We start from the raw sequence: 26,736 nt of genomic DNA, 5'->3' as shown, positions 1-26,736 counted from the left end.
CATAGGAGTGGCTTTCTGAAGTCTCTTATTGTCATTCTTTCAACATTATTAAAATTGGATGTATAATCAGGTTGTGATATAAAACACTAATTTGAATGCAAATCTTGTTTATATGCAAGAATTCACCAACTAAGGATCACCAGTCCTGGTGTTGTCCTACGGTTCTAAGTGCACCTGCATGCAAATGTCCTTGCATACAAGTAAATGAGCTCAGATTAACAGCACATTACACTAAAGGAGTTCCCTTTGCAAGCACTAAGCAGACAGCAGTTACAAAAGCCTGCCTTGTAGCATCTGTAACCTGTCAGCACCTCCACCCATGTCTAAGAGTGCTAAAACCTTCGACGTTCTAATATACACAGTGTGTAAAACATTTCAAACCATAGAAATATAATTTTGCTTTCCAGAAGTATATCATTCATCTTTTTTATAAAAAGGTTTCACTTGACATTTATTGTTAAGCAACATAATTAAGTGCCACGTGCCTCTGTGTTTTTCCCTTGCTCAGGAACACCATGAATGCTTCCATGTAAATTACTTGAATCAATCACTGTTTATGTGACAATTCATAATCAAAGCACCAGATACGCATTTTGAGCAAGGGTTCCAAATGGCAAGACAAACCTCAGAGCATAGAAAAAAACATGCCTTTTCTGTTGAGGAATTAAGGCTGAGAATCCTGCGCACATGAGGTAAAAATGACAGAATATTAGCACAGAAGAAGGATTGCTGCTTGTGGTTTTGAAGTAATCCTGGTGTTTGGTAAATAACAGACGATATTATTTATTTGTTCTTACTAAGAGGAATACACGCAGAGTTCCAATCAAACAGCACTGCAGGTGCAGACTTGGCAGCAGCCAGCCAAGCTCTGAACACCAGTATCAGAAAAGTCTAAGAGCTACACTGCAGACAGCCTAAGGTCTATTCCTGCCTACCGCCCCCTCCTCCTAACCATTGTGTTGGGGACATATATGTGATTCAGTGCAGACAAAGAGCTGAATGTAACAAAGCTCAGAAAACGTGTTATAAACTCAGTATGAATATGTACAGAAGTTTTCATCTATCTATTAATGAAAAAAAAACATTACAGATGAATTCCCTGAAAATTTACTTAAATAGTCTCCTCAAAGATATACAGGCAGTAGGGATTAAAATGCAGTTCCACATTATATGAAAACAGATTATTAATATTATGATGAAACTTACAATATTGTAATTTTTTTAAAACATATACTCGTTCTCACAAATATTTGATAAAGCACAGGAGATGCTCAGTCCCTGCACAAACTTTCTCTCCACCACTGAAATAATTACTTGCACTGTAGCAGCTTCTTACACTATAGCAGGAGATTCCATAGTGCTTAATGCAACTTGACACTTTCTGAATGAAGAACACTGCTCCTCTGACTTGTCCTGTGAAGCTTAACCAATCTTGAAGACTTGCAATTTAACACCACAAAAAACCAATGCACTGCAGTAATTCAAATCCCCTCTAAGGTATTTTTGAGCAGTCACTTTTTTTCTTTTCTTTTTTTTTTTTTTGCCAAAGTTCAGAGAGAAATTGAGGTGCAGCCTGAGAACAGTTTTCTCCAAAGATTTCCATAAGGAGAAGGAAATTCTCCTATTCCTCTCAAATATTAACTTTAAATGCCTAGAAATCAGAGCTGTGTTAAAGTCAACCACTGAAACGGGAACTGGCCTCCTCCTCCCTGATGGTTTTTTACAGCATTAAGATATGAAGGCAGATGAAGAATATGATGCAGTAAGCCTGAGGTTTCTGTTGCCCTCACCAAATACAACCTACAGGTTAACCCGCCTAAACTACCATATCCCAGATGACTCAAAAACGAGGAGTTTGAGGACAGGCACTTGATGCCAAGCTCCTACCCAACCACGGGAAGACCAGCCAAGGCTGCATCAGCCTCAGAGACACTGAGATGTTGAGCAGCTTGACATATCCTCAACAGCCTGGCTGGTCACTGGAGATAACTGAAAAGGAGTAGCTTTGCGCATCCCCAAAACAATTACTGGAGATAGTATCAGCAATGTTATGTATAAAAATTTCCCTATGGAAGTGCCTTTGTGAGATGAAACTTATTTCACAGCAATTCAAAGCACTTGCTCTCTAATAGAAGACATTTTGAGAAACAAACTGTTATGCAGTCTTGAGACTGATCACTCATCTGCTACTCTCTACCCTTGACCCACAAACAGCCCATACAATGTAACACAGACCACTTTTCTTCAGAAATATACCTTCTTACTGTTCAGTGATATAAGATTGTCTGCAGTTCAGCTTCTCAATAATGATGTTCAGAACATAATTGTGGAAGACAATTTTCTTATGCCTTTCAGCAATAAAGTTAAGTAAAGGAAACAAACACAAAAACATAACCCCAAGCAAATTGGAAGAAAGTGAGATAGTAACACATCATCCAAATGAATTAATAAACAGGTTGGTGCAATTGCTTTAAGGATATTGCCTAAACAATTAAGCCTCTAAGAGCTCTGCCTAAGCACAGAGGGACATTGGCATTATTTAACTATCAGTCTCAAAGTTAACAGACCACTTCTAAGGCAATGTTATTAGGAATCCATTTCAGCTCCTAAGATTTACATGTACTGTCTGCACAACAGATATCAAAAGGGAGAAATTCATTAAATCAGCCCTCCACATATGATTTAGCCAGTATTCCTCTAATGATGTTAAAAAGCTGGTGTATAATTCAAGACTGAATGCCTAAGCTACAAACAGAAAGCTATTTGCCTAATTCTCTTTACAAGTCATTTAACTCCTTTAAACTTCAGTTTATATTCTGGTTAAAAAAATAATATTTAGTTTATTAATAGGTTAATAAAGGCACAATTTTGTGACTCATTGAGAAACTGATTTTACATTAGTAGTTAAACAGAATAATATTAAATTTAAAAGTTAAAAAAAAATTCTGTTTAAGTGTTTAGTTCTTTTTTGGTACAGAATACAGGACTTCAGGACACTAGTCCTAAAGACCTTCAAGAAAAAGATGACAGAAGAAAATAACATCATAGATGTTGTTCAGATCATTTAAGATGCTGCTGAAGAAAGTTCTCCAGTATTACCATAAGGAGAGTAACATAAAAAATGGAAAAGAATCAATTAGATGTAGACCGCTGAACTGAGGCCAGAGACAGTAAATGTCAATACAGAGCTAGATTTTCTGTTTGGTGAGATGTTATCTAACCTCGGAATAAGAAGGCTTGAGTTGAAACATTGATTTTCAACACTAAAGCATTTACATGCATATATTTTAAATAACCTGTTTTCCCACAAACACTGACAAAACTCTATTGTCCAAACTTTACGTACTTAAAATTCACAAGCACATCCTCTCTAGTCACTGAATTCTGAATAGTCTACCCTTGCTAATGAAATCAGCATTGGACTAAGCTTACCCTGGAGTACAATAATCAATGCATCCAACAAGAAACAAGAAATCACAGCAAGGCCACCTAATAAGAATATGGAACCTTTCGCTTCCACAGGAAGACTCAAGGGGATGAGAGAGTGAAAAGAGAGCGTAAGTGAGAACACAGGCAAGAGCAAGCAAAGTAAATCACTGACTCACTGGGATTCTCAACCATGGACTGGTCCATAGACTGTGAGCTGATACAAGTTTTCTGTTAAATGAACTGCCTTTGGGCTAGGAAGGAGTAAAGCCAACTACACAGAGATTGTGTTTACAAAGAGTGGATTACAAAACTTGTACTATAAGAGTAGATAAGATATAACAAACATAACTAAATCTAAGAATTACGTACATTTTGCAACCGTATACACAACTTTTCAAATTAAAGGTGTGCTTACTGCTAGAGTACTAAAAGCATTTACTATGGATTAGACAGACAGCCTACGACGGCTTCATGCACAAGATTGCCAAAATAACTGCCATACTTGCAGATTCATGCTTTTGCAAGCACTCATGCCCTCAGTTCTAATTCTGCAACAGCAAATTAGAAGTGTTATTTGTAATCTAAAGCTAATTAAAATAATTTGCTAAAAATGCTGATACTATGAATTAAGGGTCATTAAGTGATTACTGCCAAGAAAGGGTCAGGTTCTTCCATATTTTCTTCTCCATTCTACACTTCTATTCAACTCCAATTCTTACTTCTTAAAAAAAATATACAGAAAAAATTTGTTTACATCTAGCACCAAAAAAAATTTTGACTTCACAGAAAAAGAGGCATATTCCAAAGGCATAATTCTGCCTTAAACTATTTTTCTTTTAAAAGATATTGCTGATTGAACAAAAATCAAACAAACACAAACCAGAAAAGTGGTAAGGTTTTTTGGGTTGGGAGAAATAAAATACATGAAATCTTTGGTACCTTTAGTACAATTATTCTACATTTGTGTCAATCATTTAGTAAGTGAGGAACAATCACTTTCTGCCAAGAATATAGGTACAGAATCTGCTCACAGATTTGGCTACCCACATTACTTTCTGGGAGCAAAAGAGATAGGGAATGATGTCACGGGTAAAGGATGAGTCTCCCCATTTCAGTGGTAAGAATAAAACAGCCACCAACTTATTGACTCATTTAAAAAAAATCTGTTAAATTCACACTTCACAAAGTAAATTTGAACAATTCTGAACAATCTGGTGTGAGAGCAGGACAGTACTCAGTTTTGAACATGAATATGAAAAAATGGAAATATGGAAAAAAATGGAAAAAAGTAAAAAAGAAAAAACAAAAAAACCAAAAAAACAGCATTAGTGAGCTCCACCTGCACATTCAGAAGCAACCCAAAGCTCTCTTCAAGATCTCGACTGCTCAAGAAGCAAATGCAACTACAACTGAAGAAGGTACAGCAGTGGGCAGACCAACTCCTTCCTCACTTACCTCACTTATTATATTTTTGCATGTATGTGTTATTACTGTTAGATAATAACACTTCAAACGTACTGCTGTCCTTAGGCAAAGCACAGTTTACTAATAGAAAATATTACTATCCTGAGAGTACGACTTTAGCTGTAATTTCAACTGCAGCACTAATAAAGAAAGTTTGGCAAAGGCATCTGTACTTCAGAATTTCTTTAGCTTTCTCGTCATAGCCAATATCTATCAGCAGCCCTCAGTCAAATATCCTAAACCATAATTACTTCAATTTACTTTTGCAGAACAGTTTGACCTAATACTTAGAAAGGCAGAGCCCAAAACCAACGCGTAACACCTCTTAAGCAGTTCTTCTGATTCACAGCAACTCAAACTGTGAATTATGAGAGTTGTGTGCCCGTAACCCAGAGTTACTTGGATGCTTGAGTCAAAACCATGTACATTTTCACCACAAAATATACAGATAGTGAAAAATCTTCTGCAAATACCAAAATTTCTGTTCTGCACTAAGTGTCGACTATACACCCTTTTGGGATCCAATAACTATATATAGCTATCTGAGAGAGGAGCCCTACAGTCTTATAAGACCTATCAGGCAAGCATGCTCAAAATGCACCTGTCACTGTTAACAGTGAATCCAACACAAAGCTGAGTACTCACAGCCATTTCAAAACAAACTAAAGCCAGAACACTGGTTCAGCTGCTGTAATTGTGGGTTTTGATATCATAATTAGATATATGAAACAATTCATACAAAAGATGGAAGGTATGAGTTTCATTTATCTCAGCCACCAGACAAGGAAAATAAGAGTCACAGAAGCAACCATGACCATATACAGAAACTAAGAGTTGTCTAATCCAGGCTACACGTAGGTGCTGAAATCCAGGACACACAGAAAACGAGATATCTCACAGGATTTTCCTAAGACTTCTGCTCAGAGTCCACAGTACCATTCATTTCCAGTCTGTGACCCTCCCACCGTTGACTTAAGACTATTAATTTCCATTTATTCCACAACAAGCTTAGAACTTCCAAATTCGTCATGATACCGTACGTGTTCTGCTAATGCAATAGCAAAGAGTCTGAAGGTGTCTCCAGGATGGGAAAATAACCTCTCAGCAACACTGGGAATGACAAAGGAGGCATTCCCACCATCCTAGATAGACTCAGTTCAGGTTTTTCTTTGACTTTTGAACTCCATTCCTTAAGGCCAGGCACCCACCTTTCTGGCACTGCCACACAGTGTGCAATTACAGCAATGATGATAACCACACTCCTTTTTTGCATTTAACTTACAAGATCTACAAAGAACAAACAGACTCCCTTTATCACTTCAAAAGAACATAGCGAGCAGAAGAGTGGCATATGAGGTGCCTACAACACTTGATATTTTGTGAAGCCTCATGCAAATACTAAATGCTTCATTCAGAAAAGAAAATAAATAGTGCCTTCTCTTTTCTCAGTTCCTCTGCCACCAGTATTCCTGTTTAGCAAACACTTATGAGCATGATTAAATGGCCACCGCTTTCCTTAAAGGACAAAGCTAGATGACATGTTTTAGGCACAAAGTTCTAAACTTTGACGCAACCTTTTAAACCTCAAAATAGCTTTATTTAAAGCTCCAGGAATAAAATATAAATATATGTAAGTATCAGTATCAGTTCTAGCCCTAAGGCAGCCATTTTGGAAAAACAGGAGTTCCCCTCCATTTTTCCCTGCCTAGTCAAACCCAGAAAGAACAGTTGCATGTTTTACATTTGTTTTATTTTATGCAAAGGAGAGCAGACACATGCATACCTGCGTGATTTGTGCAGAAGATGAGACTACTGGAAGCAGAGCAAGGAAAACATTCTCACAGCCTGTTCCCACAGAGGTAGCTGCACAGTCATAACCATGACAGCTGAGGAACCAGGCCAAGAAATGTTTGCTGTAAATACATTCTCACTTACTTGTGAAGCTTTTTTTTTTTTATCCTTATTTTTTTTTTAATCCTCAAAAGCAGTTAAAATACACTTAGTGCAAATGCTTCCAGTTCTGCCCTAAGTTGCTGGATAATGTTTTTGTTTTCTTCTGGCTTTCACTTCTTTTTACAACTGCTGATTCCTTTCAGTGACTATAATCCTTTCTCATATCAGCTGCTAACACAAGCCAATAAACCAACAGGCATCTGTATTAATCTTATTTGCTTCATTAGGGAAAGAAAGGCAACAAAACAGGTTTTGTAGCTTCAGTTGGAAACAAAAGAATCAAGTCTACATTAATTCAATCATACCTTTCCCAAAATACTCAGGAATGCATCACACAGGGGTGACAATAGGAATGCTGCAACTTCACAAGGCACATGGAGGGCCTGGGGTAGACAGGAGGAGTTTTTTAATCTCCTAAATGTTTGCTGAATCTAATGCTTAGCTTCTCACCTCCAGGAAGTACAATCATTTCCCTTTCAATATGTACATACTGGCTGGAACTGGTTTAGGCATTTCTCTATGAACAGACAAGGGCTTGCAAAGTGATTATTAGTATTTTTGCATATTAGAATTGACTACACAAACAATTCCTGTAACAGGCTTTTATAAACATCAAACACTAAATTAAAGCTTAGTTTCAAGCCCGCCGGCTTGAGAGGAAGCATGCTAGCTTTTCCTTTAGTCAAAGCAAAAGAAATGCAACAAAAATCAGGATAAACTTTTTTTTAAAAACAATAAACTATTTTATAAGGTGTAAGAGAATAATATTGTCCTTGAAAAAGATACCTTAAATTTAGTCATGAAATAAATCATGTCTCTCGACCTTCCCTCCTTTTAAATGAAAACTCATGAAAGATATAAGGAAAAAAAACACCTCGCAAGCATTCAGTTGCTTTCTGTTGTTTGCTGGTTGCACATACAAACCCATGAAGCACAGTCATAGGAGCTTATGAGAGCATATCTTGCTGTAAAATGTGGCCACCATTACTACTGAGTTTTGTCCTCCTCAATGGTAAATTTTGTATTTGTTTTACTTAGAAAGGTCAAGGTATCAGTGATACTCTGTACAATGATTAAGTGCCTGGATCTTTTAATTTTTGTACTGAGAACACAAAAATATAAACAGAAAGCATCTTGACTCCCTCAAGATGCAACTGCTCTTGTGTTCCAAAAAACACTGATATCTCAGCTTTCCCCCCCAAAAAAACTTTAGCCTGGACTAACAAATTTTATATTCAACTCAGGCTGAGATAACTCAATACAAAAATAAAGCACAAGATATAATTTTAAGATTGTTTAAATGCTGACATTTATTTTTTTATGTATTTTTTAAAATACAGTGACACCTGTTGAGACTACCATATTTTAAAATTATGCACTGCAAAGAACAAACATCTTTGCAGTTTATTATGTAGACACAGCTTTGTTTAGCTCTCTGAAATGTAAACTGTAAATATCCTGCTACAGACTTCCAGTTTTCCATTACTTGCAGACTGGATAAGTACATGAATATTGCAAAACAATTCAGTGTTGAAATTAGCAAAAAAAATAAAAATGAAAAAAAATATCTGCATTTAGCGTACACATTTTGGATGCATCTATTTCGTTGATAAATAGACAAGCAAAGATAGAATGTTAATATATTAAAATGCAAAAATACGATAAAATACTGATCCTTATTCCACTTCCTGATCACTTTCGCTACAATTTCCCAGTACAGTATCTCTTCCTTTTCTTATCTCCACAATCTGCTGGCAGCACAATGCAAGTTAAATGCCTTCAAGGGAAACCACTTGACAGACTGTCCTTCCTAAACCAAAAAGTGTTAAAAACGAGACTCCAAAAGATCTTCCTGCCTCTTCCTTTGCTGCAGTCTTGTTTTTTTTGTTGTTTTTTTTCCCTCTCCAATTGGTCTTCACATTTACAATAAGAATAATTTTCATCATTGACTCAGTACTGCTATTCTGGGGATCTTTTCAATTCACTCAAAATATAGCTGCAAAAATAAAAAATAAAAAATAAAAAAATCAGAGCCATCAACTTGTTATTGTTGCCTTCCTCTCAATCCAAGATGTGTCATTCTCTGCTGAATCCTAGCTCACCAGTCCCTCTCATCCACCCATTCACTCTCTCAGTAATTTTACGCTGATGAAATATGACTTTTTTCCCCCCTCCCACGCCACTAATAATTCCATCTTTCAGCAAGCTTAACTGATAATTATCGACAAGTGGTTAAACACAGTAAAACTGGAACTTTATGTCAAATCCCACAAGTCATACATTTGAAGGATAATGAAGAAAACCTGTTTTTGTTACCCTACTAAGCTACAGCTAGTACCTATTCTTTTAAAGCACTGGTAAAGAGACTGAAAGTATCTCCAAGAGGGGGAAAATATCCTCTCAGCAATGCTGGGTATGTGACGTTGAGGTGCATTTCCACCATCACAGGTGTGGGGAGGATCTAGCTCAGGCCTTATTTGACTCAACTCCTTTCCTGCATACCTTTCAGGCATTGCAACATTCAATACAGCAATACACATTGTCCCTGTTTCAACTAGCCTACAGCTACTGAAAAGACTTCCTTATCACTGGGGACTCCTAAAGGTTTTGACTGAACACTTTAGCTAGTTAACTTCTTGTTAAAGGACGGCCATTTTCTCCTCTCTCAGCTGCAGCCTTTAAAAACTTACATTCAATTACTCAATAAGCAGCTGGATGGCTATTTTAGAATTAATCACAGAACAATTTAGGTTGGAAAGGACGTCAGGAAGTCATCCGGTTCATCCTTCCACACAAAGCAGAACTTAAAGCAGGTTACTCAGAATCTTGTCCAGCTGAGTTCTAAATATCTTCCAAAAGAGAATCCACAGTCAATCTGGGCAAGCTTTTTAGATGTATGATTGCTTTCACTGTTATATAATAATAAATCATACTATATAGTGCAATTTGTGTTCATTACCTTTGTGCTATCACTGTGCACATTCAGGAAGCATCTACCTCCATCATCTCTGTACATATCCATTAGGCAGCTGAAGACAACAGTTCAGATCTCCCTTTAACCTTCTCAAAAATCAGATAGATTCAATTTTCTCAGTGACTCTTCACTCATTACATCTTTTATCCCCTTCATCATTTTGATGGCTCTTTGCAGGAGGAGATACAAGTGAGGTAGCATGTACCTCCAGAGCTTAAGCAACTGTGCACATATCTATAAGACATTTAGACTCCGATGAGTATCAGTTGTGGTGAATGTAACACATTTACATCAACATCCAAGAACTAAAAAGTTTGGATGTCTAACAGATTTTTATATCATTGATATACACATATAGCTTGGGAAGCTAGAACACAAAATCTGTTATGCTCAATATATGTATAATAAATTTTATATATGAAACATCATAAAAGGAAGAAACTTAAATTTACTTGGAAGTTGTAAATAATAGTCTTTTTATTTCTATGATTTTTTGTGAAGCAGTAACTCACTACTGCACTGAACACCATACGTATACACAATGAAATCTCCACAGTTCAGCATATAATCAACTACCTTTTAGTGTTCCTGTAATATACTGCCTTCATATCACTTCTAGCTTAGAACCTCTCCCCCTAGCTACTTAATTGTGTTGATAAACAGACATAAACAAGATGGTACAAAACAGTGAAAACATATGTTAAAGAATTTACAAGATTTAATACATCTGTTTATAAACACAAAAGGTAAATGAGATCAGACAAATGTACAAAGACACCATATACTGAACAGTCTACTGACAGAGTATGCATGGTACAACAGTAAACAGGAACTCAGTAGCTACTTTACCCGGTGCAAATACATCTGCTCTCAGTATCTTATCTACTTTCCTTGCCTTCTCAAGTGCAGCACTATGTATACTTAAAATAAACCATATTTAAGAAAAAATTGCTCCTGATTTCACATATGCAGTCTATCAGAGTTAGAAGGTTCAAAGGAGGAGCTAGTATATACATACACACTTCTCAAAGAGTAGCAACTGCACACAATAACTTATTAACTAATGAAAGACAAAGTAAGAACAAAAAAGAAATAGCCTGTATTTCCTTTACTATAATCGCCTCCGTGAAGATGCACAACAACAGGCCATGATCAAAATCCATAACACGATAGCTGCTATAGTTTTTGCTTGCCAATAATATTTTCAAACTTAATCTAATCCTGAATCATTAAATTTACATTTTAAGGGTTTCATTTCATCTGTTGTTGCCTCCATGGCAACTTTTTCACGTAGGCTATTAAAATACCCCCAAACCTACAACCTACAGTCCAATATAGTCCTTTTGAAATATTAAGCAATTTGTTTGCATCTCCCCTTCTTCCAGTCATGATACACAGCTATTTCATATGATAACTCAGCATTACAGAATTATGCTATGAGAAAAAAAGTTCCACTTGTATTTATGTACACACACACCTCTATACAAATGTTACCACCATTACTTCTGTTAAGTGTTGGTTTCACATCAACTCTTTTCTTAACAGAGACCAGCTTCAAAAGCAAAGTTGCACAAAGAACTTCCATGTCTAGCCAAACTGTACAACTGTAATAGCCACACAAACAGAACTGCAGGGTTTTTTGTTTGTTTGCTTTTTAAAGGGCAAGACTGGATCTTCAGAATACAGCTCTAATCAGCTTTGGGTTTCTCTAATAAAATCATTTTTGTGTTCTGCTGACTAGGTTCTTTCAACATCAATCTACAGGGAATGAAGTCTGTCCATGCATGTAAGTGCAAAGCACCATTTTCTCTCATTCATGTGCAAATGCCCTGCGTTGAAAGGCCTGCATCATTTCTGCTAACTACCCTGTATTCCTCCCAGTGAAAGTTCATTTCATTTTCATTCAATACATACCTTCAATTAAACAGAGGCACTACACTGTTGCTAAAAGGAGGAGGAAGGAAGAGACAGAGGAAATAAAATTAGATACTAGGAAATGTATTTTAATGACTTCTCATTTTCAACTGAGCCACTGCAGGAGAAGCTTCATTGTCTTTCTGGGAAAACGTGTTCATTCTTTTCAGATGCACGTAAGGAATCCTTACAGCTCACAATATGCTTTAGCAGTGCCAAAATCTTAGTCTGTAACTATACTACGCCAAAGATGCTGCCAGTGTCCAAGATGTTCTTGCTGCTCTAGAGGAGCATGTAAGATTTGAATAGTCTGCAAAAATGTTGGTTACAGTGACATGTCAGGGTAAGAAATTCTGTTAGGGATGTTAAACACACAAAGACCCCTGCCTTGAAAAGAATGCAGCTTCTGAGTTCACTACCAGGGAACTGTTTGCACTTAACAGAATTGCTGACATCCATAATCTGCATCAGAGAATCACAGAACGTCCTAGACTAGAAGGGACCCATAAGGATCATTGAGTTCAAATCCTGTTTCCACGTAGGAATGCGTCACATCCCAATTGCTTCTAGGCAATCCACTTCTCTACTGAAATCAGCCCCACAGCTCACAGGGAGAGGCGGAGGACAAGTAGGTAGTGACTCAACTTTACTGATGTAACAAGTATACATAAGCACTTCATGCTGAAATATGCATTTCATTTATACCTGCATTTATACCCACATTAAGAAAAAACAGGTAAACTAACTAGCCAACTTATCTTGATTATTTTTTTTTCCAACTCCATGCTTGTATTTTGACCTGATAAACTGCTATTTCATATCTGTTAAGATCCAAGAAACCAACACGTGATATCCTTTGCACTCCAAAAAATATTCCCTTTCACTTGTATTTCTTATGACTATAGCAGCAATTAAATTGGCAGCCAACTGCAGCACCACTTCCCTTCTGCAAGCCTTTCAGTGAAACAATTGCCACAATATACCATATGATGCACAGCAGCCAGTCTTGTAGCGGCTCTTGAATCACTTTAGGATTATGCCCATTCTCTTCTATGTGCTCCACTGCTACTGATCTGCCAAGATGTTCACAGACAGAAATGGCAATGGTGCTAGAAAACTTACAATGCAGACTGCATGAGATGGTGGTAACGACCATTTAAAATTCTTGCAGCAACAGCAGTTCAAAGCAGAGTACAAGTCTTGCTAGCCTCCTCCCTTTCTTTTCTCAGCTGTCTACTTGACACTTACTTCAGAGCTTCTCAGCAACATTACTGTTCAAGTACAAACTTGAGGTAACTCTCGAATTACATCAGTATATTTACTGTATTTAAAACTCACTTCTATAACAAATAAAACAACACAATAGGACTGAGTCAGGACAGTCCCAGTAAGAGAATGAGTGCTGAAGGGGACCTACACAAAAGAGGAGGCAGCTTCTGAAGTATATGCTATGTGGAAAGTAAATTGAAAAAAAACTTCTTCTACAGATAACAATGGAGAACTACTAAAACTTGTGTGCCTGGGCCATAATGGTATCTTCACAGAAAAGAATTCAGAACTACAGTTTAAAAAACTCCAGTAAACCAAAAAATTCTCCTCCCCACAAGCCCAAGACAGTAAGTCGTTCTTCAGACCTCCTCTTTCAGATGTGAGGCTCAATTGTCAGGGAAATCACTGATGCCCTGAACATTAAAGGACCCTGCTTTAATAGTGTGCATTTGCTTCCCCAGCTCCTACGGGGCTTATGAGCTCCAATGCATGGCATCATCTATGCCCTCCATGGGGCTGCTGGCACATGCTCCCATCTGGGGATAGCACTGATTGTAGTAGTACTGCAGTGCATGCCAAAGGCCTTCAGTCTCCCAGGGTTGAGAATATGAATACAGCAGGTGCTTACTTGAGCTATGTCTTTGAGGTTTTAGGCTCTGTGCTTTGTGTGAGGCTGGCCAATGCAATGTGACACACGAAGAAGGCAGAATGGCATGGATGCCCCTTAGTTTTAAATGCCAAGTCTAGACAAAGGGTTTCTTCCTTAAATTTTGGAGTGCTCAAACTGCTGACTAGGGCAACATTTGTCACTATTCTGAAGTCTGTGTCAGAAACAGAGGAGAACTCAGTAAAACTGGAAAAAGGCTATAGAAAAATAAAAACAAACCACAACTTCTTTTCCAGTCATTCAGGCAGTGTGAAGTTTGGAAGCATTTACAGAATATATAGAGAAACCCAGTGATCTCTAAGCTGCATACATTAAATCTCTGGAATAGATGTCAGCTACAAAACATACTGGGTCACTTCAAAGACCAAACACAAAAACTTACTGCATTTTTTTCAGCTGTTTGTATCATTAGCACTTCACAGATCTATTCACACGATAAGAAGGAAAAAACCTGTCAAGAAATAAGAAAGCCACCCCGCATCCATATGCCAGGGAATTTAATAACCAACAACCTACCTGCACTAGACAGAGATTGTATCTAACAATTTCCATGTACCTGTCATAGGTTAAAATGCCATCCAAGAATTCTTTATGATGTTGAATACATAAGTGCATAAAGGAATACTGCTGCAGATAAGTACAGATACCTATACATTTAAACCTATAGACATCTTCAAAGTACTTCAAAGAAAAATACAGAAAAACATCCCCTCTTACCTGAAGACAAAAATATTTAGTTATAAGGCAGCTAAACAAGAAAGGAAGTTGTCATAATAAATACCTGAAATGCACAGTAAAAAAGAAATACCCCAGAATGTTTTTTTGTTGTTGTTTTGTTGTTGTTTTTCTTTTTTAATTTGCCTTGCAAGTACCAGCTCAAAAGGGCTGAGAAAACTGCAAATCCAAGGACCAGTAACAACATTATATAAGCACCATACATGAGCTAGTAAGATCAGTAGTAAGTTAATCACCAGGGATAATTTTCTTCCAAACGCATGCTGCTTGTAGTTTGTTTGTTATTAAACTTTCATCAAGTAAACACAACTGTAAATGGTATTTAGCTCCACAGCTCCTGTCAAGAGTACACAAGAAGATCCGTGCTGTTTGGTTCTCCAGTGAAAACCCTTCAATTAAGCAACTGACACTGCGAAAATAAATCCTTAGTGCACAGAACACTCCTTCAGAAGCCTGACAACAAAAGAAGTTCATACAAAAGACCAAGATAGAAAAATGCTCACCACTGATACAAAAAGATATTATGGACACTTAGATATCAGATGCATTTTAAATTAACATGTTAGTCTGAATCACAAATAAAACCTTACCTGTCTCAACAATTTCTCAACGGCTGACATAACCATGAGCCCTCTCCACACAACCGGGGCAGTCTCTTCAATCAAGAAGCCCATAGACATGCTGAAACAATAAAGCAAAAAACGTAACTTTCCAGCATGATATCAAGTATATCTGTCAAGAAGCTTGATTTGAATTAAAACATGCTCACCATGCGATTCCATAGTTCTTAAGGGGCCTCATTAGATTTTCTAAAACAAAAGCAAACAAGTTTTTGGGAACGTGTTTTTTGTTTTGTTTTAAAGAAATAAGCTTAGGTTTTTTGTTTGGTTTTTTTTTGTTTGTTTGTTTGTTTTTTTTCTTTCAAGAGCAGTTTTCCCTTCTCCACCAACAGAATTTGTCTGTTTTTCTCCTCATTCTTTCCATATATTTACATACACGTACTTCAATCTATTCCACCTGAGATCCCAGGCCCACTGTTTCTTAGGCTGCAACATTTTACTGCTGTCATAAGGTATTGCCAGAGATACAGTGTATTTGTCTGTAACATAGTATCACTTGGTTCTGCCGAAACATGGGCTTCATTTCCGGCTACAAAACCCTCATTCCACAGAGATGAAGACTTCAGAAATAAAAAATAAAATAAAAATAAAATAAAAACAAAAAAAATTAATATAAAAATAAAAATAAAATAAAAATAAAATAAAAATAAAATAAAAATAAAAATAAAATAAAAATAAAATAAAAATAAAATAAAATAAAAATAAAATAAAAATAAAATAAAAATAAAATAAAAATAAAATAAAAATAAAATAAAAATAAAATAAAAATAAAATAAAAATAAAATAAAAATAAAATAAAAATAAAATAAAAATGAAACAAAAATGAAACCAAAGTACTACAATGCTTTGTGATTACTATTTTTAATTGTGCTATTAGCTAATCTCATGAATCAGAGGATCACAGCCTTTAAAACATCAGCTTTTCAAGGAATTAAATTTGCCCTAGAACACCAGATGAGAGCTAGAAACTAAAGCTACTTCTAAACTACATGCTCATAACAGTGCTGAAGAAAATCCTCAGGACTTATTTAAATTAAATTTCTGTAAATACATAATATTCTTATTTGGACACTGCAAAGCTAATGCCCTTGCCATGTTCCACACTCTTCCCTATACTTTCCAGACTCAAGAAAAAAAGAGGCAAAATACTGCAACTGCTTCACTGACAAAGGGATGAGGCAGCAAAAAGTAAACAAATCAACAAGAAGATAACATGAGTACACTTAAAAATATTAATAATAATAATTTCCCTGAAGCCAGAAACTCTTCTTTCTTTCTAGACTCCATTATCCAAGTTCACAATTTTCCTTAAAATGGCACATACAAACCAAAGAACCAAAGGAATTATGTTTGAGCCTCATCAATTTATTTTAATAGTACATAGAGGCAGGAACCAGCAGAAAACAGCAAGACCTCTTTAAGCCATAAAGATATATTACAACATGTATTTTGACAGAAACCTTTGATGCAACTAAAGTAAAAACACACATCTAATAAAATAAGGACAAGGTGAATATAATTTGGTGCATTCAAAGCTGAACTCAAAAATTCAGACAAAGAAAACATTCAAGAACACTTGAATTAAACAGCTGAAATAAAATATACAGATGAAAGCTTTCAAGCAATCAAGTAAACAGGCATTTGAGCCACGTAATTGCATAAACTGCAGAAACATGGCTGAAAATAAATTCCATACAGTTTTTGTATTCACTGTACTTCGGTTCACAAATCAAAAAGAACAAAATAGAAAACTAAACAAATCACTTCTATGAGTACTGCATTCAAGAAAGTACAAAGATGGGCTTGGTCTGATTCCCTGAACAAGCTAAGTTCACCTCTGTAGCTCCGTTCAGATTTTAATCGGGGCTGAGTTCTGGTGGCATTATACTGCCTAACTACAATTCTAGTCATCAGGCTTACTTCTTCCCCCTGCAGCAAGATAGCTTTGCTATGAAAAGGTTGATGACATTTGAACTTCAGCCTAGATTCACCTCTAGGCACTGCTTTGGTGTCCTTGTAAGCAACACACATAGTGCCACAAGCTACAATTCTTCTGACAATATTGAGGAAAAAAATGCTATTTTCACGTTTACCTATGAAAAGCTTAAAAAATAAAAATAAAAAATGTGAAGCATCTGTAACAGCATGCATCATTGCAGCATCAAGGTCTGTTTTGTTTTTACTACACAAAAGAAACAATTATAAAGGAAAAAAGGAGGCCAATTCTTAACTGCTCAGCATTTGATGATAAGAAACTGAAAGATAAAAATGAATGCAGAAAGCCTAAGAACACTGAGAAAGCTCCCCAAAATATTATTCAGCTTTTCAGTTCAACTCAGGGGCTCTAAGGTACATCAATACAATATACAATATCTGAGACTAACATCACAATATCCATTACATCTGTAGAGGACCCAGGTAAGTCATATGAACCTCATGCAACAGATGCACAAACACCTCATTCCCCTCAGTGTGTAACAGAGTCACTGCGGGCACACTATGCTGACCTGCTGCCAAAAAGGGTCTCTGTTGCTAGAATGGGCGCCCTGCTTACTTCTCAACAGCAGAGCTTCATTTTATAAACACTGCATCTTAGCTCCCTGGTTAACAACTATGATTATAAACTGCTCAGAGGTGCAAGGTTTAATCAAGTTCATATGCTGCACAAGAACAATACCCAACCTGCTGCATATTCTGGCTATAACTTACTGCATACCCTCAAAGTGGTACAAAATCCGTAAAGCACCCCACTGTTTGCCTACTGCTAAAAAGCATTCTTGAGACTGTCTCAAACCTAAAGTGCTTCAGCAGGCTCTGGTAATCACCCTCGTCTCATCAAACACAACAGGCGTTCTTCCTCTATCACCCTGAGTCTCATAAAGACTTTCTAAAGCATAACATGTTGAGAAGATTAAGCTAAATGAGAACTTGGTAACATCTCAATTTCCTGTTTATTTCAGAGCGTAGTTAACACTTCCTTCTCTGTTATTAGATGTCTACCATACAGCTTCAGAAATCAAGAAAACAGATAATAAATCTGATTTCTTCAAATCATAACAGAGAGAGCCACACTATACCATCCATGTTGATATCAGTTTCTTCATTTGCAAATACTAAGCAAGTTTGGTGGCCCTAAATAAAGATTTCTGTGCTTTCCCTGAACATACAAAGTCAGATCAATAAGATCAAAACAGCATCAACTAGATATCAGTAAAATGCCTTTTCTGCTGGGACACAAATAGGGAATTGGAAAAGGCAAACATGAAAATTTGTTAGAGCAGCACAGGAGATCAGAAGTGTTCTGGGACAAGTCTGAAGACTGGATTGTTACTCACTTAAGGAGGAATGATATTGAACGATGTTCAAGTCCTTGGGAAGGATCTTCCACACTTCATAAAACGTATGTCTTTGGTTTTGTATTTATCCAGAAAACCAAGCTTTGCAGACTAACCTAAGTAACAGAGCTACCCCAGAGAGCTTATTCTCTGGGAAAACTGACATAGCTGTTAAATGGTGTCCATAGGTTAGCATAATACATAGTAGGTATACAACTATAAATTCCATAGGAAGGGACATTGGCTCAGTTTTCAGATGTCTGCAGATGGAAGCATTAAAGCAAGCAAAAGCTTACATTCAGTCTTATCATGTATGTAAAGGTCATTATTCCAGAAGATTGTGATGTTACACTACACCCCATTAAGAGCCATCACGCTGCTTAAGAAAAGTAAATGTAGCTTAATACATGGATGTTATTTCTACAACACCCATGTAGGAAGGCACTATCTCATTTTACAGATGAGAGAATCCAGACACAGGCTGTGAAACTGTTGGTGTTGCCAATGACTGCACAATCCTGCAGACTTGGAGACCTGTACTGCATTCCTCCAAAGGCTGACAGAAGAGAGACACAGCTCTGCTAACCTCTAGTGCTAGAAAGCATGTAATAACTGATAAACAGTTAAGTTTTACTGTTATAACAACATATTTTCCATTGAAACTTGAAAGAATTAAAATAAAAATAGCAATCTTAGGCATAAACAATATTCAACAGGAAAAAACGTAGGAAAAAATAAAAAATCACACTACATAGTCTGTTATAAAAAGCAATTCAGAGACTCATTTATCACCCCGTATTTAAGATCCAGAACAGCAGCTTTAAAGGTGTATTTAAAAGTATATTTCTAAGTATCACATAACTCTAAGCATTCCTTCATCTTTCATGGTATTCTGTTTAAACAAAAATCACACAGTAACTCCTCTGCGTACATTTATCAGAATTTTAGCAAGCTTTGTAGTTTAAACAAAAGGATCTGCTGCTGTTTGTATAACTCAGCATTAGCTAAGGTTTTCACAACAAATTTCTCTTTTCCACCTCTTCACATCTCACTGTGTTTCTGCCTGTAACACATATGGCACAACAGAGTGTAACCTACCTCCAATGGCAAGGGTGGGATGCTGACACCAAACTATTAGTCAAAGTCAGAAATTTTAAAAACCTAGTCATCACTTTAACTGGGGCCAGAAGCTCAGAATATTCTAAGGCAAGCAACTGACTAATTGAGACTTGAAGATTGATTTCACACTGTGTTATAAATTTATTTGCAGGATTGCCCCAAAGGTACTACAATTTGTATTTTAAGCTTGAAGAAGGAGGGATGAGATTTCCCATTATGCTCTGCACTAACAGTGTTATCTAACCATGAAGACACCACAAATACTTCAACCAAAGCAAAAAACCAAAGAGAGTCAAAGAACATCATTCAGTGCTCACAAAATAACTCAATTTTTTAAAGAAATAAATGCAAACAGAAACACGGCTTTTTCCACGAGAATCACTCCTTATATTTTGTCAGTCCAATCCCATTCCCTGAGACGTTTTTCACAGCTTTTTTTCTCCTAAATAGAATGTAGAAGCAACAAAGCTCTGAGAAAGCATTTTCATTAACAGGGCTGCTCTGCAGCTATGCCACCAGTCCTATCTAAAAGCAAGAGACCTAATTGTTTGCTGGAAGAGTATACTTCAAAAGCAAGTCTGGCAAAAGTAAATAACTCAGTGATTTAGTCATGAATTTATTATATTTTAAGGCATCCTTGACTTGTTAAGTTTGGACTAAAGGCACAGGACTAGTTTCAAATGTATTTCCATTGCCTTAAACCACCAGTGTCCTTCTCACAATCTCTAAAATAAACCACACTAAAGAATTCTCAAAGCTTCGTGAAACCAAAAAAAGCTGGTTTGTTTGTTTGTTTGTTGTGGCTCAGGAGCTTTCTTAGACTAATTTGAGTGGATTCCTTAAGTTCTTGGTATCTGTGGGGAATGAAGTGGACTAACACACTGCACAGTTACCAGGCTTCTGTCCTGACATATCAAACACAAAAACTTGGTATACTCACATTACCAGAAGCTCTGCTTCAGTTCTGCTAAAGATGGAATGCCCAAAATAATCACACAGCACAAGACAACAGTAAATCAAAACAGGAAGAGCCATGAACACAGGAGACAGACTTCCCCTGCTCATAACCTTCAATTCAAGATGTAGATGCAAACAACTTTCCCATTAAGTAGGGACTGCCATTGCTTTCAAAGCGAAGTATGGAATTCAACACATTTGATGCAATTCAGCCTTATATAGAGCTTATATAATACTACATTAAAAAGAAGAATGTCGGTGAAAATAAGAAGTAGAAAAACCATTCCAAGTATTGTATGCAACTTTAACAATATTGAAGCACCTGGATGCTAACAAATGAAAACCTGTCGGCTCTCCACGAAGAAAAAAAAGTGTTCTCAGCATTTTCCATTTCTTGTAAAACACCTCTATACGTCCTTTTTAAATGTTATTCTTTTTTCACCATCTGTAAAATGAAGTTCTATATGCTTTACAAGACTATGACTTTCAACTAAAGAGATGCTAGCTTATAAACTTTCAATGTCACATTTAGATTCATGAAAATACTTGCTTTTACTTCTATTTTTGATGTATACGGCTTCATTCTTTTTCCTGAACACGCACTCAGTTGTACTGTGGAGAAGGGGGAGGAAAGATGGAGAACACAATGAAAAAATCCAGAGATAAAGCACGCAAGTGAAATTAGATACATATTCTGAGAAGGTTCAGAATTAGCACCAGTTCTTTAAACATACTTGTAGCAGAAAACAGGGAAGCAAACACTTATTCCTCTGAACAAGTAAATGTGTTTAGCGTACCAAAAGAAAATTCTTTTCTGTAAAATGCTTTAATTACTATTTGTTTCTTATATTGTAATCCTCATTTGTCATTTGTATGATATTTATCTGAAACAAAGAATAAAATTTTAATAGCTGTCCAGAGGTTTTTCGCATACTTTTTTTTTTTTTTTTTTTTTTTCCAAACAGCAGACAACATGCCATTCCTTGCAGAGTTGGCTATTAAAAAATAAAAAAAAAAAAAATAAAAGCCCAAACATAGCCAGGCACTTCAACAGTGAGCAACCACAGAACTGCTTACAATGCTCCTAACTAAAACCTGTTTCCTGTGAATACACTTGCAAATACAGTTGTTTTCAGTTAAAATTATTTTGTTTATTGTGGGTACTAAATACTTCTATAGTACTGCCATATTTTCTGATGTTTTTGTTTTTACTGCAACAGTTTGCCTCTCATACAGCAAAAAAGGTTTTTACACTTCACCAGATCTTACAATTTTTGCTTAATGTTTACAGCCTATTCTCAACACACACTTGCCAGAGTATGTAAGATGGCTCTTCGGGCTAATAAGAAAAGACATAAACCTCAAAGCAGTCTTCTCATCAGTGCAGGGATTTTCAATCAGCTATGTCACTGACTGCTGCTGACTCTTTTCTATAATGAAATCAACACAGATAGTCTTAGTGGTGCAGACATGTCTGCTTAGTCTCCAACTAGATACCCTCAATAGGGATAGTGCAAACAGCAAATGCTTCTGGAAACCAAAGGAGAGCCAGTTAAAAAGGCAGATTAGGCTTTCTAGCCTACGAACAGCTAACAGGAATCAAAATCATTGAGGACAGGAGGTCAGACTGTTGAAGTGAAAAACAAAGTTTTAAAAACAAACATTTGAGGACTGGGATGTTGACCACATTTCAAAGGAAAAAAAAAAAAAGTGTCATTTTATGAGAGTTCTCTGATAAACTCAAGGAGATCTCCAAAGACAAGAGTGCATGGCCTTGTGGCTCAAAAAGTGAAAGAGATACAGAGCTACTTCAGTTATCTAGATAAGTTGTGGTAAGATATCACAAAACACCACATTTCAGTTCAGAATACTTTCAGAAAAGAATAAACAACACGTAATATCAAACTACAGGCAATTTAAAAGCAACTTGTTTACAAATCAAGAAGCAGTAGCTGTAGAAAATATGACATTGAGAGAATCAAATTTAGTTTTTATATGAATTAATCATGATTCTGTTCCACTGGTGAAGCATGATAAAGACATCGTTGTTGATCAATGCAAGCTCTATCTTTAAAATCAAACCTTCACATATGACCAGGAAACTTCATGGTTACCTGAACAACTACACTATCAATGTAACATTTTCTCTATCTAGTACACTCCAAGTTTCCTATTAATAATCCAAATTTTCTATACAACATTTGTTTCAGCCATTTAACAGATTTTGCTTTTTGCAAAGTAGTTCAAATGGAGACTTTAAAAACAAACAGAAAACCCAAAACACCACAACTGAACTTCTGCAGCCTACGAAGTCAGAAAACAGCTTTTAAGTACACAGTTTGAGCAAAGAGTTGAAGTAATGTTTTGCTACTTGTGTTAGAAATGTTGATCTGTAAATATATCGTAGCTGATCTTACTATTTATTCCATAGTTAAATTATCCTCAGCTAATTAAATTCAGTCATAAACTTATTAACCAGTATTTCCCTGATCATTTAAAGTATTTTGAATGATACTCTATTAAACATCAGCAGGTTTTCCAACATACTAAAAGTTTGCAAGATTCAGCTGTGTATCTCCCATTTATGCAGACTCTCCTTACTAAGAACAACTAACTCATATTGAAAACTTTATCATGATAGTGGAATAATTATTCTTAATTCAAGAGAAATAATTGCTGCACAGATTTCTTCTGTACGGTACCAAGCATTCCCAATCTCTTTTTCACTGTTATACATGAGGAAGAACTTAAAAATCCAAGTGCAAGAGTGATCAGAACCCCGTAGAATTACTGTAAATATTCAGTAACAAAGGATGCTGCTACTCATCATTTTCATATCCAGGCCTCATGCTAAAGACATCAATAGTCCCTGAACATAATTTTTGACTGCTACGCTATTAAAAATGTCTTTAATTGACTTACTGATCATTAAGCATACATAAGTAATGCACATCTTTAGTACAACTGCCTGGCTTTGCTCAATTACTGTACAAATCAATACTTGTTCAGAGTTTGTTTTATTTTTGAAAATGCAGTAAGAAACTGGAAGGTAAGGCGAAACTTCATTATAGAAAAATATGACCCTTTTGGTATCTATACCTACATGATACCTATATATACACATATATATAAACACGTACACCCCTACAATTGATCCTGATTTGTTTTGGTTTGTTTTTTGCAACTGTACCCTATTATTGACATGAAAAAAACGAAATCCTTGAAATTCAATATGAAAATTTCCTGTGCCATGGAATTTCCCATTGCCACAACCAAATCACCTTCACGTCAGCACTTTCATTGCTGCTACTGTGCAGCTTCATCAACTCAGGAGGTAAATTCCACAGAAAACAGAACTTCTGAAATACAAATTCTACTCTGTCACCATTCACACTGAATTGTTACACCATTTTCTCAGTAGACATATGTAATATGTCCTGCTTTTGAAAGATACAGATCGACTTTCTGTTAGTTAAAGGTCTGTTCTTAAATCCCAACAGTATTTTCTTGTGTGTTCCATACAAAGGCAGAATATACCTCCGCAATTGAAACATGTTTACAAGACAACAGTGATAATTTCAGCTCAGGGAAATCCTCTGATTTCTACTACACTGAATGCCTTGTTTTTCACAGCACACAAAACATGCTAAGATAAAAGGCCTATCGTTAATTTTCAGCTGCATCCTCAAAGCAACTCTAGTCACTAACATTTACCACAACACTGAGCTGTCACAGTATCTAAATGAATCCTTAATTGAAGTCCTTGCATTCTTAGCAAATTAACTAGTATGACCACAATAAATAAATTGGGCAACTTTCTCCTTCTCTTTCTCTCATAATATAGATCTCAATTTCATAGAATCATAGAACGGCCTGGGTTGAAAAGGACCCCAAAGACCATCTAGTTTCAACTCCACTGCCATGGGGTCGCCAACCACTAGACCAGGCCACCCAGAGCCACGTCCAGCCTGGCTTTGAATGCCTCCAAAATGGGACATCCACAACCTCTCTAGGCAACCTGTTCCAGTGGGTCACCGCATTCAGAGTGAAAAACTTCTTCCTAATGTGAAGTGGATTAATAAAATACAAGATTAAATGTATTTTTGTCCTGGGGACAAATTACATAAGAACATAAGAACACTTCAGTACTCTTCTCTATACATATTGAGAATCAAATAATACATGAGAGGGCTCAGCTATTTATTTATTACACAACAGAATTAGCCTTTACCTTCAAATACTAAAACAGAAGCCCAGTAAATAAAACCAACTCACTTTCTAAGAAAATATCAAAATAATGTATTTGTTTGTTATGTACTTTAATGTAATAAGAACACAATTTGACATTTTCCTGTACAAGCATGTATCTTCTTGTTCACCTGCAGCATAACTGAATATGGAAATCCATCATTACCTCTTTCTAGAAAGTACAGGGTAGAAGCATAAGGATACAAACTGTGAAACTAAACTTGCCACATCCTATATTTTCAGAGGTTAACTCCACACATTCAATAGCAACCTTTTAAAGATTTGGGGAAAAGGCCTCAAGTTGCACCAGGTGAGGTTTAGGTTGAACATCAGGAAAAACATCTTTACAGAAAGGGTTGTTAAGCATTGGAATAGGCTCCCCAGAGAGGTGGTTGAGTCACCATCCCTGGATGTGTTTAAAAACTGTTTGGATGTGGTGCTCAGGGACATGATATAGTGAAGGGTTGTTAGAATTGGGGTAGTATGGTTGGGTTGTGGTTGGACTCGATGATCTTGAAGGTCTTTTCCAACCTGAGCAATTCTATGATTCTACGATTCCATACTAGCACTGTTTCATTCTGCATATTCTCTACCAGCTGAGAACATACAGAACAGCCACTGCAACACCTACAAATGTACACAGATTAGTTAGAAATAGATGTTTTAAAACAATAGTAGGGTAAATATAGAGTAATTACAAATAGGAGACAAAAAGATTGTGGCACAAATGAAAGAGGAAGGAATATTTAATGTGTCTACTACTTAGCAATGACTTCCCACAGATATTAATTACATATGTATATGTGCATGTGTGTATAAAATGTATATTTATATAACATAAGAGTTTCTTCTTTTGGTAAAACCCTTTTTTGTACCATCTCATCTGGTCAGTGTACTCAGTCCCCCCCTGTCAACAAATATTGCCAGTTTGGCTTTTCTTGACTACAATCCTAGCTCACTTTGGTGCAGGCCAAGTGTTAAGAGCATGAGACTGTGGTTAAATGTATATATTTTAATTACATGCACTTTGCCATAGGAAGAGCAAAACAAAGCACTGAAATCCCACCATCTCAAAGGCTGGCAAAGTACTGTAATAGTATTTATTTTACTTCCTATATTAGCCATTTGTTCCCCCAGGTGACAGCTTTCATTTTGTTTTCTGTTGTTACTATTGTCTAATTTGAAGATATTCTACAGTGGGATCCTGTACAGCAATTTTAAACCTGCTGACAATAACCTTCCTTTCCTGGTTACTTGTTCCATTCTGTTTAGTAACTATCCATGAAAATCCCAAAGCCAATGGAACCACTTAAAAACGATGATGAATTTGCTCCCAGCTGTACAACCTAGCTATGAAAGTTGCCCCAGCAATAAAATTAAAAAATTAATGCACTCAATTTTCTTTTTCTGTTTGCATCCCTTCTACACCACAGCAAGGAAGCACAAATTAATGTTCTGTGCTCATGTCTTACAAAGAAAGCAACAAGAAAAAAAGAAAAAAAATCACACTTACTTGGTGTTAACTCTGGGTTTCCTTTTAAGTTCATCATCTTTGGAATTGAAGGCCCATATATGTCTGCATCAAGCAAACCAACTGCTTTTGCCTGTGAAAGAACCAAAGAAAATGTATTTATCAAAATGTCTTTCTTCCTTCAGAAGCAAAAGTTTAAAACTGCCCACAGAAATAAAAAGACAATCTCCACTTTAGACAGAAGTTATTACTGTTTCTTTTCTGTTTAAACTGCAATTGAAGCATGAAAGATAACACTGTCTCTATGCTTTTTAGCCAGAGGTCACAAAATCCAGGGTCTCAAAACACATAATCCTCACTTGCACATTTTGTTATTTACAGTGTGGAGGACCATGGACAAACACTGGAAGCAACACCCTCTCTACTCCATGCGCACAGAAATAAGAGATTTTTAGAGGTAGCACATTTCAATGTAAAAAAATCAGCAACATTTGTAAATACATGTTGAGATCAGAACTACTTCAATGACTGCACAAAGAATGTGAAAACATTAAAATGTATTTTTATCCTCTTTTAAGAGG

At 36.3% G+C, this 26,736-nt stretch overlaps 1 protein-coding gene across 13 annotated transcripts in view; it reads right to left on the bottom strand.

The window, feature by feature from the left end:
* Window positions 1-26,736, bottom strand: part of NUBPL (NUBP iron-sulfur cluster assembly factor, mitochondrial) — a 102,989-nt gene that overhangs the window by 35,371 nt on the left and 40,882 nt on the right. For 7 of the 13 annotated variants that reach the window (XM_085549083.1, XM_085549089.1, XM_085549085.1 and 4 more), the window contains 2 exons: window positions 26,198-26,288; window positions 14,996-15,086 (listed from right to left, as the gene is read on the bottom strand). In XM_085549083.1, coding sequence (XP_085405209.1) covers window positions 14,996-15,085 — 90 coding nt within the window. In that variant the 5' untranslated portion in view covers window position 15,086; window positions 26,198-26,288. Of the gene's footprint in view, window positions 1-14,995; window positions 15,087-15,174; window positions 15,215-26,197; window positions 26,289-26,736 lie in introns of all 13 variants that reach the window. The other 6 variants (XM_085549079.1, XM_085549080.1, XM_015864944.3 and 3 more) reach the window with 1 other exon arrangement.

The sequence above is a fragment of the Coturnix japonica genome, chromosome 5, assembly GCF_054131305.1.
Source record: "Coturnix japonica strain WE chromosome 5, WE-NBRP24, whole genome shotgun sequence".
Taxonomy (NCBI): domain Eukaryota; kingdom Metazoa; phylum Chordata; class Aves; order Galliformes; family Phasianidae; genus Coturnix; species Coturnix japonica.
The sequence above is the reverse complement of the archived record's forward strand: the minus strand, read 5'-3'. Positions and strand labels throughout refer to the sequence as shown.